The sequence below is a fragment of the Lepidochelys kempii genome, chromosome 6 (genome assembly GCF_965140265.1).
Source record: "Lepidochelys kempii isolate rLepKem1 chromosome 6, rLepKem1.hap2, whole genome shotgun sequence".
In the NCBI taxonomy this organism is placed as follows: Eukaryota; Metazoa; Chordata; order Testudines; family Cheloniidae; genus Lepidochelys; species Lepidochelys kempii.
In genome coordinates, this window is record NC_133261.1 from 51,982,433 (window position 1) to 51,997,749 (window position 15,317).

Genomic DNA, 15,317 nt, shown 5'->3' on the forward strand with positions numbered 1-15,317 from the left:
TGCAGCTGCGGTCGCAAGACTCTTTACCATGCCACGCCCCCAGACTGCCAACACACTCGTATCAATCTCCTGGCTCCGCTCTCTACCTGCAGCATTCCATTCCTCGCAGTCCAGCAGTGTGGACTCCCACTGCACTCAACACAAATTCCTCTGCAATTTGGCCCTGCTGAAGTACAGCACCCCCTGCATCATACTCCAAAGGAGGTTGGGTATGATCCCTGGATATACACAAATCTGTAGCTGTCCTGGGACCCCTCCTCCCCCTGAGACCTTCCCTTCCTCCATCCCCCTCCCTGCTGATGATTTTTTTCATTTGACTCTCTCTTTTGGTTGTTTTTTTCTTCAATAAAAGAATTATTTGTTTGAAAGCAATCTTTATTCTATTAAGTGAAAGCAAAAAGAGCACTGCAAAGCAACATACGATTATGTTAAGGCCCCTTCTTGCATCATGTGCACCAGTCACCACGTAGCATTACAGGCACTGCAATCCCAAGCATAGCCACAAATATTAGTCACTTTCAGCTTCAAATTGCTGCCTCAAAGCATCCCTGATCCTCATGGCCCCACGCTGTGCCCCTTTAATAGCCCTGGTCTCTGGCTGTTCAAACTCAGCTTCCAGGCACAGAGCCTCTGTGGTCAAGCCCTGAGTGAAGCTTTCACCCTTCCCTTCACAAATACTATGGAGCATACAGCACTCGGCTGTAAGCATAGAAATATTGTCCTTGGCCATGTCCAGCTTCCCGTATAGGCATCGCCAGCAGTCTTCTAAATGGCCAAATGCGCACTCCACAGTCATTCTGCACTTGCTCAGCCTGTTGTTGAATCACTCGTTGCTGCTGTCAAATTGCCCTGTATATGGCTTCATGAGCCATGGCATTAAGAGGTGGGCGGGGTCTCCCAGGATCACAGTGGGCATTTTGACTTCTCCTACGGTGATCTTCTGGTCCGGGAAGAAAGTCCCTGCTTGCAGCTTCTTGAACAGGCCAGTGTTCCAAAAGATGTGTGCATAATGCACCTTTCCAGAGCAGCCTGTTTTAATGTCTGTGAAATGCCCATGGTGATCCACAAGTGCCTGGAGAACCATTGAGAAATACCCCTTGCAATTAATGTACTTGGTGGCTAGGTGGTCGGGTGCCAGAATTGGAATGTGTGTGCCATTGATCGCCCCTCCACAGTTAGGGAAGCCCATTTGTGCAATGCCATCCACAATGTCGCGCACATTGCCCAGAGTCACAGTCTTTTGGAACAGGATGCGATTAATGGCCCTGCGTACTTCCATCAGCACAACTCCAACGGTTGACTTTCTCACTCCGAACTGGTTAGCAACCGATTAGTAGCAGTCTGGAGTAGCCAGCTTCCACAGTGCAATCGCCATGTGCTTCTCCAGCGATAGGGCAGCTCTCGTTCTCGTGTCCTTGCGCTGCAGGACTGGGGCGAGCTCGTCACCTAATCCCATGAATGTGGCATTCTTTATCCGAAAGTTCTGCAGCCACTGCTCATCATCCCCGACGGGCATGACAGTGTTATCCCACCACTCAGTGCTTGTTTCCTGAGCCCAAAAGCGGTGTTCAACTGTTGTCAGCACCTCCGTGAATGCCACAAGCAATCTCATGTCGTAGCTACTACATGTGGCGAGATCAATGTCTCACTCCTTGCCTTTGTAGTTTAAGGAATAACTCCACTGTCACTCGTAACGTGTTGGTCAGTGCGAACAGCATACTGGTCAACAGCTTGGGATCCATTCCTGCAGCCCGAAAGGGGCAGGGTGCACAGTACACAAACCATTGAAAGATGGCGCCAAATGTAGACGGAAGCACAGTGATTGCTGGGATGCGAAGCAGTGAATCACTAGGCATTGCGACAGGACCCAGGATGCCCCACGAGGCCTTCCCACAAGTCTTAGCGGCAAAAGAGAAAGAGGTGCTCTGTGGGATAGCTGCCCATGGTGCACCGCTCTGAATGGTGCCACAGGTGTGAACATGCTATTGCGCAGGCAGCTGTCAGTGTAAGGACACAACAGTGGTTTTCCTTTGGCGCTCTGAGTGGCACTGTAACTTTGCAAGTGTAAATGTACCCTGAGTGTGCCCACATGGAGAGTTATTCTGGAATAACTATTTTGGTAAAACTTCCAGGTGTAGATGCTTCCTTAGTCTCATTGGTAGACAAATAACTGATTTTTGTATTTCACCTGTCAAAAACAATGCACCATGATGGTGCGTGGATGGATATTGAATAATTGAAGTAATTGTAATGGTTGCTAAACCTTTTGTCACAGCAGCATTCTTTGAGCAGTTCATAGTTCTGAAAAAAGCAAAGGAAATGTATAGAAAAATAAGGCATTAAACCTCCTAGGAAACCTATGTACTGGTAATAGAGGCCCCTTGTGCTGGCATTGTAGAAAGATACAGTCATACTCTTTTCCAAGAACTTGGAGTTGTTTTGCACTTACTAGTTGGCCAAACCTTTGTCATCAAAGTTCCAAGTTTTTACTCTTTTTGATAAATTGTTTCTGATATTCTCAACCAAATATGTAGATGAAACCCATGAGCCAATTGTTACTTCGTCACTAGGTTGTAAATTCACTCCAGCAACAACCACAAGCTACATCTCCTCCAGTTCCTGAACCCCATGCTCTCAGTACTGTGACTCAAGCAGACCCTCTTGTTAGGAAACAGCGAGTACAGGACCTTATGGCACAGATGCAGGGCCCATACAACTTCATGCAGGTATGTAGTTGCTCTGCTGTGGTGAACTGGTTTAAGAGGGACACTAAACTTTCTTACGTTTTGTTAGTAATGCCTCAGTTATCCAAAATAAAAATAATAAAGCCATCTAAATAGTAAAGAACAGGTTACCTGCTTGTCTTTTGTACTTTGTTCTATTTGCCTATGAAAACAAGCTGACATAGTTAAATTATCTTTCAGTGGAGTATACTTCATAGTTGTGAGGTAAGTTCCGTAATTTTGGGGTTGTAAGTGGTGCAGGAGAATCCTTGAAATCTTAATTGATTTTAAATATATTGATATTCCTATTTTTTGTTTTAAAAAAAAAGACCAAATACCTGATCATAACAATCTAATTTAATACATTTTTAATCCTGTTGAATTATTCTATTAGGATTCCATGTTGGAGTTTGAAAATCAGGCTCTTGATCCTGCCATCGTATCAGCACAGCCCATGAATCCAGCACAAAACTTGGACATGCCTCAGATGGTTTGCCCTCCAGGTTTGTAATGGTAAATCATAAAACTGCATCTTGGGGGAGGTTTGCAAAACTAACTTGATTTCAGTCATTCCTAACCCTGCTATCTCTAAGGTTAAACCCACTTGGTGTTCAGTGAGGTCATTATGTGATTTTCATGGAATACAGCTGTGCTGCAGAGCACTTTGTAGACACCTAGTAGTCTATTGCTCTAATTTTCATTTGTGGCATTGGTGTATAAATTATTGCCCAAAATCTCTGGTAATTGGGTGTCCTTTCAGTTATTTGAGCGTAAGACCAAGCGTTTGGCTCGTGAAGGACATGTCACTGAGTTTAGGCTAATATTTCTGGATTTAGTGGATAATTCTGACCTTAATTTCTGTGCCTCGGTTCCCTTTCTGTAAAATTCAGATAATACTCCCTCATCTCACAGGAGTAATCAAAAAGTACTTGTGAGTCACTCAGACACTATGGTGATGAACACCATAGAAAAGCCCATGTGAAAATTTAATAATTCTGTTTTCAGAGCAGGGTTTGATCAGTGTGCAATAAATAAGGCATGGGGTCACTCATTAAATGATAAGGAGAAAACAAAATATTGAATAATTTCTCAGTTAAGTGAGTACTATCCATTCTGTGCTTTGAGTCAGGAATCCTTTGTGGGGTGGGAATAGTTTGTGACCATGTAATTAAAGACTCTATCATGTATTGCACAAGGGGGCTGAATTATAGTTGCACAAGCAACATTAATTCTGACATTGCCTAACCTTTTTGAGTGCTTAACTTTAGGGCAATAATAGAATCCCATTTATTTCGATTTTTTACGTGTTTTCTACATTTACAAATATATTGATTCAGTTACAACACAGAATACAAAGTGTATAGTGCTCACTTTATATATTTTTGTATTACAAATATTTGCACTGTCCAAAAAAAAAAGTATGTTTCAATTCACCTAATACAAGTATTGTAGTGCAATATCTTCATCATGGAAGTTGAACTTACAAATGTAGAATTATGTACCCAAAAAAACCTGCATTCAAAAATAAAACACTTTAAAACTTGAGCCCATGAGTCCACTCAGTCCTACTTCTTGTTCAGCCAATCGCTCAAACAAACAAGTTGGTTTACATTTGCAGGAGATAATGGTTCCTGCTTCTTGCTTACAATGTCATCTGAAAGTGGGAACAAACATTCGCATGGCATTGTTATAGCTGGTGTTGCAAGATATCTTACGTGCGAGATGCACTAAAGATTCATATGTCCCTTCATGCTTCAGCCGACCTTCCAGAAGACATCCATCCATCCATTCTGATGATGGGTTCTGTTCATTAACAATCCAAAGATGTGCAGACTGACACATCGGGGGTTGGACTAGATGACCTTCAGGGGTCCCTTCCAACCCTGATATTCTATGACGCATGTTCATTTTCATCATCTGAGTCAGATGCCACCAACAGAAGATTTTTTTTCTTTTTTGGTGGTTTGGGTTCTGTAGTTTTCGCATCTGAGTGTTGCTCTTTTAATACTAATGAGAGCATGCTCCACACCTCGTCCCTCTCAGATTTTTTGGAAGGCACTTCAGATTCTTAAACCTTGGGTTGAGTGCTGTAGCTATCTTTAGAAATCATCTCACATTGGTACCTTCTTTGCGTTTTGTAAAATCTGCATTGAAAGTGTTCTTTAAATGAACAGTATGCTGGGTCATCATCCGAAACTGGTATAACGTGAAATATATGGTAGAATCCGGGTAAGACAGAGCAGAAGACCTACAATTCTCCCCCAGGGAATTGAGTCACAAATTTAACTAACACATTTTTTTAACAAGCATGGAAGCATGTCCTCTGGCATGGTGGCCAAAGCATGAAGGGGCATATGAATCTTTAGCGCATCTGGTACATAAATATCTTATGACGCTGGCTATAACGGTTCCATGTGAATGCTTGTTCCCACTTTCAGGTGACATTGTAAACAAGAAGCAGGCAGCGTTATCGCCTGCAAATGTGAACAAACTTGTTTGAACAATTGGCTGAACAAGAAGTAGGACTGAGTGGACTTGTAGTAGGACTGAGTGGACTTGTAGGCTCTAAAGTTTTAAATTTTTATTTTTGAATGCAGTTTTTTTTGTACATAGTTCTACAATTTGTAAGTTCAACTTTCAAAATATTGCACTATAGTACTTGTATTAGGTGTAGTGAAATACTATTTTTTTTACAGTAAACATTTGTAATAAAAATGTAGAGTGATCACGGTATCCTTTGTATTCTGTGTTTGAAATTGAAATCAATATATTAGAAAATGTTGAGTAACATGCAAAAATATTTATTACATTTCCATTGGTATTGTTTAATGGTGCGATTAAAACTGATGGATCGTGATTAATTTTTTTGTTAATTGTGTGAGTTAACTGTGATTAATCGACAGCCCTACTTAACTTTGCAACCGTAATGAACATTTAACACTTGTGTACGTAACTTCCTTTTTTAAAAAAAGCAAACTAAAAAATCAGAATTCCGTTATGTGACATATTGATCATTGTATGATGAGTCATCAGTGGGTTTGGAATCTTTGATCCACTGCTCCAAGCCCTGACACTTGAGATAACAGAGTAACTGATAGTAGTAGTAGGTTGTAATCCTTTGTGTCAACTAGCACTAGCGAAAATGGGACACTTTGCCAGTAGGTTTGACAGGAATTTGATAGAGGAATGGAGAGAATCAAGAAAAATATGTTTTGCCCATTTTAAAAACTCTTGGAGTTTTTCTACAAATAGCTTTAGTGTATCATGCTTTGGAGAAGAGACCTGAAATTTTGAAGGCTGTGGCTGTTGTGGCAGGGATGTTCCTCTTGCTGTCCTCATGAAAACCCACCCACATCATGCCAATTTATAAGCCTCTGAAAAACAGTGGTTCATGTGTTCAGTAGAGACTTTGATTTTAGCAGTCAAATTCCCCAAAGATTCCATCTGCACTGAGAATGTTCCAGCTCAGGGCTGAGCAGGCCTTTTGCCGCAACTGCAGTTCTAGGCTGCTGCCAGCTAAGCCAGGTTTGGGCACCTGAAATGTGATCAGGGTGTCTCTTTCCTGTACTCTCAGTGACTCACTGCTGGGCCCAGGCAGCACAGTGGAGCACACTGCCTGATTCAGATGCAGACAAGTGGGGAGGACTGGCGCTTGAATGGAGTCAGGAGGCACAGGACTGGGACTTGCTAGAGACTGGGACAAGGAGCCAGGGTGAGGAGGAGAGAGGACTGTGGTGGAGCAGAAGAGGTGAAACAGTCAGAAGAATCTGTACCCACATGGGAACACTCTCCTCCACAGGCTGGAATGGAACCCAAGATTCCCTGTCCTTGTTCTCCACAATGGATGAACCATTTTAGCTGCAATTTTCCCCTCAAAATTCATCCTGAGGCTGACAATCAACCTGAAAAATTTCAACCCAAAATGTTAGTTTGGCAGAGTTGTAAACAACTTATTATGGGCTGTGTTGGGCAATCTTAGTAAAAGGTGGTGTTTCCAGTCCCGCTTATAATTTATACCGTGTAAGAAGTATACAGTTACATAGTAAATAAAAGTTTATTGTATTTCCAGTTCATGCTGAATCTAGACTTGCCCAGCCTAACCAAGTTCCTGTGCAACCAGAAGCTACGCAGGTAAGATCTATGCTCGATAAATCATTTACTAGATCTTTAATTTGCTTTAGGTTTATTTTAATTGGTAACTATTGTGTTGGAAGAGGTTAACCATTAGATGCATCAGAAATCAAGCTTATTTTTTCTTGTAAGATTTTTTGGTATTGTTAGTTTCCACTCCCCTTCAATTTTGGTGTCTGCGAACTTGATGGTGGCTGAATTTACATCGGGAAAAGCTGATACAAGAATCAGTGACGGTGTAGAGGGTCTCATGACTTTTTTGTTCAGTAGAGGCATAAAAGCCCTGGAATGAATGGAAACTAGCAGGAAGCGTCCCTGCTAGAAGACTGACAAATGCTTCACCATTGAAGATCAACAGGAAGTGCCATGTGGAGTAATAGAGATTGAAAATGTGCATTAGGAGTAACATGCCTTTTACACTAAACTCTGTGTGGGAAACGTGTGTTCTTACAGTGATTGTCCACACGGATTCTGCTTTAGGGGCCATGCGTGTGCCCTGGGTGCATTCATTCCCCCCTCCCTCCCACTTTATATTTTCCAGGGTTTTTTTGCATTTTACAATGTTAAGTGGTGCTTATGGGTTTTCCTCAATGCACTTCCCCCCCCCCCCCCCCCCGTCCAAACGAGTTCTAACAGTCATTCCTCAACCATTTATGTAGCTAGCAGCTAAACTGCTTCCAGCTCTGCTGTACAATGGATTAGGGACATGTGATGGTTCAAAAAAGGTGACTCTGGCAACCAGTCTTGTGGACTTCCTCTCAAGAATTGCCGTCAAACCTCTGTTGCAAGGCAGTGCTTTTATTTTCAGATCATGTTGGTGATGGAAGCAGAGCAGTTTTTAAAACAACTTTACTGGTCTGCTTCACCCCCTAACTTACCATCAGGCCACAAAGCCTGCAAGGAAGTTGAGTTAAAAGGAGGTAAATTTAGTTCGGGTGGGTTCATGCCAACAAACATCACCTATGTGCCTGCTGCTACACACTCTTCTTCATCCCTAGTATGCTATGTGCTTTCTCTTGTGGTCTTCTTAGGAGACATAACAGTAGGAAGAATTTTCATTTAAATCAAAACTTACACCTTCAACTGGATTGGACAAAAATATAAATGAACTTAAAACTTTTCTCCAGAGCAGTGGGTGTACACTAGAACAAATCAATTAAAATAAATTCGCTTTGCCCCTGTTTCAGCATTACTAAATTTAATCAAATTATGCATAAGTATATTGCTACTGTGGATATTAGTAAAAATTTTGTGTATCCGTAACAAGATTTTTACTACAGGCACAGTTCCTTCCAAAGTTGTCCTGTTTGGTTCTCCAGTTTGTAAAACTTGAAGGAGCTTCTACTAATCTTAAATTCTTTCTGGCAGGTGCCCTTGGTTTCTTCTACAAGTGAGGGTTACACAGCATCCCAGCCCATGTATCAGCCTTCTCATACAACAGAGCAACGGCCACAGAAAGAATCAATTGACCAGATTCAGGCAAGTCCTATTAAATTTTATTTTAGGAGCAATATACTATCTCAATCTGCAAGTGAATAAAGGGGTAGTGTATGACACTTTGAAGATAAAGCTTCATAGTTAAAATATTTGTTTCAGGTGTCAATTGATAAGGCCTTTTTTATTACAAATGCCTTGACCTTATTTGTGACATCTTATATTTTTGATAGCAGTTGTTTGAGTCGTCTGTATTCAAGGCTTAAATTTATTAAATCACCAGCAGCGAGATGCTGATAAAGAGGAGAGGGGCTAGTACTTTTCAGTGGAGCACCTTGTGGAGAATTGCATCGCATAAGCATACAGGATGCTAGCTTGGAGGACGTTATTGACCATGGCTAGTAGGTGTCATAATGGGCACTTGCTTTTCCTCCATTCACTCACTTCTCTGTCATTCTCTGAGGTTCATGAGTGTGGGAAGACTTCTTCGTTTTCATTCATCCAGTTGTGCTGCGGGGGGCTACAGTTTAGTTGAGGTAGCTCATGTCAGTAGCAATATTTTACAGGCCTTGCCTATAATTTGGTATAGGATGACTTGACATAATCAGTTGCTGTATGAATTATTGCTTAAGTGCTCTTCATTTCAATTGCTAGGCTTCACTGTCTTTGAGTGCAGACCAAACCCCAGCATCATCACCACTTCCTACTGCACCCCAGCCGCAGGTATTCCAGGCTGGGTCTAGCAAACCTTTACATAGCAGTGGAATCAATGTTAATGCAGCTCCATTCCAATCAATGCAAACAGTAAGTACCAAATGAACTTAATGCTGAATCACTTTGTTTGATTAATCAAATCTTCTGATAGCCATTATTTTGACCCTGGAATCTAGAATTGCACTTAGAATAGGCTCTGTTCTTCTAGTGGTTGCACATGTTCATTCCACCGTAGGTGTGTGCATGCCTAGTGCACAGATGTCAGAGACTTTTTTCCCCTCAGTGGTACCTGTTGGGGTGGCTGGAGTGCCCCCTGTGGCCACTCGCCACTGTGTGCTAGTATAAGAGGAGCCACCCTCAGCTCTTCTCAGTTCCTTCTTACTGACAGTAATGGTTGTCAGAGCGATTTCAGACTTGTTTATTCAAATACCTTCTTCACGCCTTGTAAATAGTATTTCTAATAGGATTCTGTGCAAAACAATTAAAAATTCTGCACAATATTTAAAAATCTGCAAATTTTATTTGTAAATAAATAAAGGTGGAGGCTCCAGCATGGCAGCGATGAGCACGGGCCACTGGCTGCACGGAGGTGGGAGATTCATAGATTCATAGATATTTAGGTCAGAAGGGACCATGCAGGGCGCCCACTCCCTTCCCCTCCCCTGCCCTCCCCTTCAGGGACATGGACTTGTAATGAGGGTGCACCCACCCTAACGTAGCACAAGGGCCAGGCCTGCCCCTGCATGCCAGGCGCACCAAGTGTGGGCAGGCAGGCTCAGCCTGGCAGGATCCAAGCTCGGATGGGCTTAGTGTGGGGGAATCCAGGTGTGGGGTGTTAAGGTTCTGGGTGGGGGCATCTCAGTGGGGATACTGGGGTGTGGGGGAATCTGGATGCACTGGGGGGTTCCAGGTGCAGGGATAATGGGACTCTACAGTGGGTCCAGATGAAGGTGTGGGGGGGGTGAAGGGACTCGGCAGGGGGAGTCTGGGTACTGGGGGAGTGGGGCTTGGTGGGGTGGGGGTCTGAGTGCAGCTGGTTGGGGCTCAGTTGGGGGTTTCAGGTGTGGGGGGGGCGAGTTGGGGTAGTCCAGGTGCATAGGGTGTGGGATTTGTTGTGTTGGGGGTTCTGGTGTGGGGGGGTTGAGGTCACCAGGGAGGTGGCTGGGTTCAGGGGTAGGGCTCCAGATGCAAGGGGGTGGGGCTTGGATGGGAGTGCTGAGTGCAGGGCGCGAGGCTTGGTGAGGGTTTGGGTGCGGGGGTAGGGGGGTTCAAATGCATGAGGGTGGGCTGATGGGGGAGCAGCTCCTGTGACAGTGACCCCCTTTGCCTACCGCTGAGGAGCGATGGGGGCAGGAAGCAAGGGGTGTGAGGATGTGGAACTTCCTGTAGTGGGGGACGTTTCATGGGAGGCAGGGGGGTCTGGCCCGGCCACTTTGTGCAGGGGACGTACACTCTTCACCCAGCCCCACCGGGACTGACCAGGGCATCCCAAGCCCCAGGGCTGGGTGGGGGATTCTCGGTGAGGAGGTGTTTCTGGGTGAAGGCAGGTGAGGCTTGGCATGGGTCTGGGTATGGGTGGAGTCTGGATGCACAGCAGTTGGATGGGTCTGACCCAGCACCGGCTGGGACGTCCCTAGCCATTGCCTCTCAACTCTCCCTAGCCCATAGTGATTTACCTCTCCATCAACTGCTCTAGGTCTCCGAAAAGATGCACCTGTGCTTCTGACCTGTCTGATATGAGGCCCACATTAGTGACAAGTGTCACATTTGCAAGGCCTTCAAACTCTGCTTGAAGAAGGATAGACCAGCTAGGCTTAAGTGCTTGCTTATGGAAGCAGCATTTTGACTCTCAGCTGAGTTATCGCATGTGGAGAGTGCCCAAAGTATTTCAACATTGATATGGAATACTCCACCAGAAGTATTTTCAGCTCCACGGTCCCGATCTCTGGTGCTGAAGGAGAGATCCAGAACTTTCTCGGGCTCACCATCTTGTTCGTCAGTCTCGGTACTGAGATGAGATGGGGCATAGACTCTAAGCATGTGGCAGAGAAAGCAGCCCCGCAAGCCTTGCCTACTACGAGGGGTTCACTGCCTTTAGAGCTTGAGGCAGGTCCATTGAGTCTATCCCACAGGCACATGCAACCGCAAGAGACTTGTTTAGTGTCTCAGTACTGTTTTCACCAGTGTTGGAAACTGTCCAACCACTTCCTGCTCCCTCAGCTCAACCCTCAGTGCACGGAGAACCCCTCGTACCCCTATCTAGACCTCTTCTCAAATCAGTTTTATCTAGAGGGAAACCTTCCTTGATTTCTCCAGTACTACCATCCCCAGGTTCAAGTTTCCTCTCTCCAGTACCATCTGCATCAGTGCCTCTGCTATCAGAAGCCTCTGACTCCTTAGACTTGGAAGTGAGGGCCTCCTGTTTCTCGGCAGGGACACAGCACTTATCCTCCTGCAAGGTCACTGGGGCCATGGGCAGTGCAGCAGCCCCATGGCTGGCGTTTTCCCTAAGTCACAATGGCATGGACGTGGATGGGGCCCAGGTCCATACCAGTGGCCACTCTGGGCTCCATGTGGCATTCCTCCCTCAGCTAGGATCTCACCCCAGCAGTCTCGACCATTGCGGGGAGCACATTGGACATCATGGCACCAGGAATTTCATTCTTCGGTAGATGACATGGAAACAGGTACCAGGCACAGAGGGCGTCTCTGCTTTCCAGTACTGTGACTGGTCCCAGCCGACCATGATCTTCTCAGGTAGTTTCTCCACCACAGATTATGAAGTTGCCACTACCTCACATGCTGGTTACAGCCTTGTCTTCATCACCAGATGCAACTATAGATTCAGTGGGAGATTCACCTCCTCCAGAAGGCTACAGGGCCCACCAAAATCTCCTGAAAAGGTAGTCTCGGGTCTTTGGCATCAAGGTGGCAGAGATACCTCTCCTGCCTAGATTGAGATTGCTCTGCCAATCAATGAGGCAGTCATGATGCATTTTCATCAACAACCACCTTTTCTTCGAGTGATTGCTCATGTGTATTCCACAATAGGTGTGCGTGCTCAGCACGTGCACCGGTGCCGGAAGTTTTTCCCCTAGGAGTACCCGTAGGGGAAGCGCCGCAGCGACCTCTGGAGTGGTGCCTCCATGGCATGGTATAAAGGGAGCTGCGCACTCCCCCACCCTCAGTTTCTTCTTGCCGCCAGCGAAGGAGTGTCGGAACTACTCTGCTTCAGCTTTGCTGTAGCTCGTCCCCAGAACTGTTCGTTCGTTCAGTGTTGGTACCTGTAGTTAGTTAGCTGTTTAGTTAGTTCAGTTAGAGAACCCAGACTGGGGCATGCCCCACGCCCCAGATTTTAAGTTGTGCGGCACTTGTACGCGATCTATGCCAAGGAGTGACCTGCATGCAGACTGTCTGCGCTGTTTGGGAGAAACCCATACCAGCGATGGCTGCAAAATTTGCAAGTTGTTTAAGCCTCCGACCAAGAGAGAGGGGACATTAGGCTCAGGGCCATTCTCATGGAGTTGGCGCTGACCCCGACTGCAGCGCGCCGCTCTGAGCTGGCACTGGGCATCAAGGTGTCGGTGTGCAGTGACCTTCCGGTGCCATTGACCAGTCGGCACAGCTCCCCGTCCATGGGGCACACCAAGAAGGCCAGAAAGATGCCTTCTTCGCAGGGCACTGAGGGAAACCCGGGAGAGAGGCTAGACCCATGTTGGGCAGTCCTCGGTCCCCACCAGCCTCTAGGTCTCTGACTCATGTATAGCAGAGTAGCCCAGCCTCTTTGAAGCAGACCTCCCCAGATGTCCAGATGCTATCCATGCTGGAGGCCCTGCAGGCTATCCGGGATGTTATGTTCATGCCGGTACCAGGAGCACCGCCGATGTCGGCCCCACACTCCAAGGGCAAGCAGCCGCTGGGATCTCCACTGTCACCCCCAGTTCGGTACTGGTCTCAGTCCAGGGAACATTCCCAACGCTGTTCGCTGCCCAGCAACAGTTAGGGGCAAAGTCCCCATGGATCGCCCTTGACTCCCACCACACTGACTGGTTGGGGTCTGTCAGTTGGAGACTCTCGGCACCGCTCCACCTCAAGGAGCGAATACCGACCAGACTGGGACAGGTGTTGCCAAAGGTCCTTGTGTCGGAGGGGTCATCGCAGCTGGTCACAGCACGGATGTCGATGCCATGTTCGCTCAGTATCCTACTCCAAGACTCTGCCAAGGCATCGCCTCCACAGCCCCGGACGTCGATCGCCGTCGTCTCGACGTCTCAGATCCGCCCAACGGAGCCAAATGCAGGGCAGTTGTTACTGACGGTACCAGTCCTCCACATAGGGATCACGGTCCCGTGGTCGGTGTCACTCCTGGCACCGCCGCTCTTCCCGGTCCAGGGACAGTGGCAGGTCGTACGTCAGCCCAGCCTCCATTCGTAGTCATCCATCGATGGGCCAGGCCAGCCAGGCTGAACAGTAGGCCCCGCCAGGTGCAGTGGCACCGAGCGCCGTGGCTGGCCCAATGGTACCTGTGGGCATCGTGGCCAGAGCTTTAGAAGCACTGTTGGCCTCCCTCTCCAGACCTCTGAGGAAGGAGTCGGTGAGATGTACTTCCTCGGCACCGTGGCCGGAGATCGACCAGGTGGTGGACCCTCTGGTGCCAGCGGACACCCAGAGTACCACACCGGTCTCCTCGCCCTCAGTGGATGAGGCGATTACGGCCCCACCCCTCTCCGTCCTGCTGGAGGACTTTAGGGCCCACCAAGAACTCTTAAAAATGGTGGCATCAAGCCTCCACCTCCAGACAGAGGAGATGAAGGAGCCCTCGGACTCCCTGTTTAATGTGCTGTCCTCTTCGGCACCGGGCAGGGTAGCCTTGCCTCTCCGTGAAGGGGTGGCAAAAATTTCAAATGCCCTGTGGCAAACACCGGCCTTGTTGGCCCCCATCTCTAAGAGGGCGGAACACAAGTACTTTGTGCCCACCAAGGGACACAAGTATTTATACACCCATCTGGCGCACAACTCCCTGGTGGTCGAGTTGGTCAACCACAGAGAATGGCAGGGCCAGCCAGCCCCTACCCCAAAAAATAAAGATTCTCGGGGGCTGGACTCTTTTTTGGAAGGAGAATTTATTCATCTTCAAGCTTTCAGTTATGAGTGGCAAACCACCAGGCTCTCCTTGGCCGGTATGAGTTCAGTCTGTGGGGCTTCCTGCCCAAGTTCGAGGACTCCCTCCAGGAGCGCGATAGGAAGGAGTTCAAAGCACTGGTGGAGGAGGGTACAGCGGCTGCCAGAGCAAACCTGCAGGCAGCTTCGGATGCGGTGGACATGGCCTCCACGGTGTCCATGAGAAGAGCGTCGTGGCTCCTGTTCTCTGGGCTGTCCAGCATGGCGCAGACCTCCATGTAGGATCTCCCATTTGACGGCAAAGCTCTGCAGCACAAACGGATACAAGGCTACATGGCATGAAAGACTCCCTTACGACCCTCCAGACTCTGGGTCTCTATGTTCTGGCTCTGGCTAAATCTAAGTTCAAGCTGCAGCAGACTCCCACTCAGGCCATCACCCGAAATACAAGGCCACCATAAGAAGTCATGGGACCATAAGGAGGTGCCCTCAGAGGCAGTCTCTGCCTGCCCCCCCAACCTGGGTCCTCCAAGGGCAAGCAGGTGGGGAAAAGCCATTTTTGATGGGACGCTTTGGGGCGCCCTGCCAGTTCTCCTCAGGAATGTGCCCTCAAAGCTTCCCTTCTCCAGCCGGCTGTGTGCTTTCCTCCCGGAGTGATTGCAGCCGATCTCTGACTGATGGGTCCTCAACACCATCTCCCGGGGCTACACCCTCCAGTTTACTTTCTCCCTGCCCAACCATCCCCCGCCCCCATCCCTCCTGGGGGACTTCTCGCACGGAGCTCTGCTCGAGCAGGAGGTGGGGTGGCTCCTGGGCCTAGGAGCAGTGGAAGTGGTGCCCAAGGAGTGCAAAGGCAAGGGATACTACTCCCGCTATTTCCTTATCCCGAAGGCCAAAGGGGGACTCAGGCTAATCCTGGGCCTGCGAGGTCTGGACCAGTTCATGGTGAAGCTCAAGTTCCGCATGGTCTCCCTGGCCTCCATCATCCCCTCCCTGAATCCTGGGGACTGTTATGCTGCCGTCAATGTGCAGGACACTAACTTCCACATCCCTATATTCAAGGAGCACAGACGCTTCCTCCGTTTCTGGTGAGGCAGAATCGGTACCAATTTATGGTCCTCCCATTTGGCCTGTCCACTGCCCACAGGGTATTTACAAAATGTATGTTGGTGGTGGTAGCCTACCTCAGGCGCC

General features: G+C 47.5%; 1 protein-coding gene across 5 annotated transcripts in view; it reads left to right on the plus strand.

Annotated features, from left to right (window-relative positions):
* The window catches only part of CAPRIN1 (cell cycle associated protein 1), an 88,076-nt gene that overhangs the window by 57,385 nt on the left and 15,374 nt on the right, over positions 1–15,317 (plus strand). For 4 of the 5 annotated variants that reach the window (XM_073347912.1, XM_073347915.1, XM_073347916.1 and 1 more), the window contains exons 10-14: positions 2,571–2,726; positions 3,118–3,226; positions 6,793–6,854; positions 8,223–8,333; positions 8,943–9,092. In XM_073347912.1, coding sequence (XP_073204013.1) covers positions 2,571–2,726; positions 3,118–3,226; positions 6,793–6,854; positions 8,223–8,333; positions 8,943–9,092 — 588 coding nt within the window. The remainder of the gene's footprint in view (positions 1–2,570; positions 2,727–3,117; positions 3,227–6,792; positions 6,855–8,222; positions 8,334–8,942; positions 9,093–15,317) is intronic. The other variant, XM_073347914.1, reaches the window with a different exon arrangement.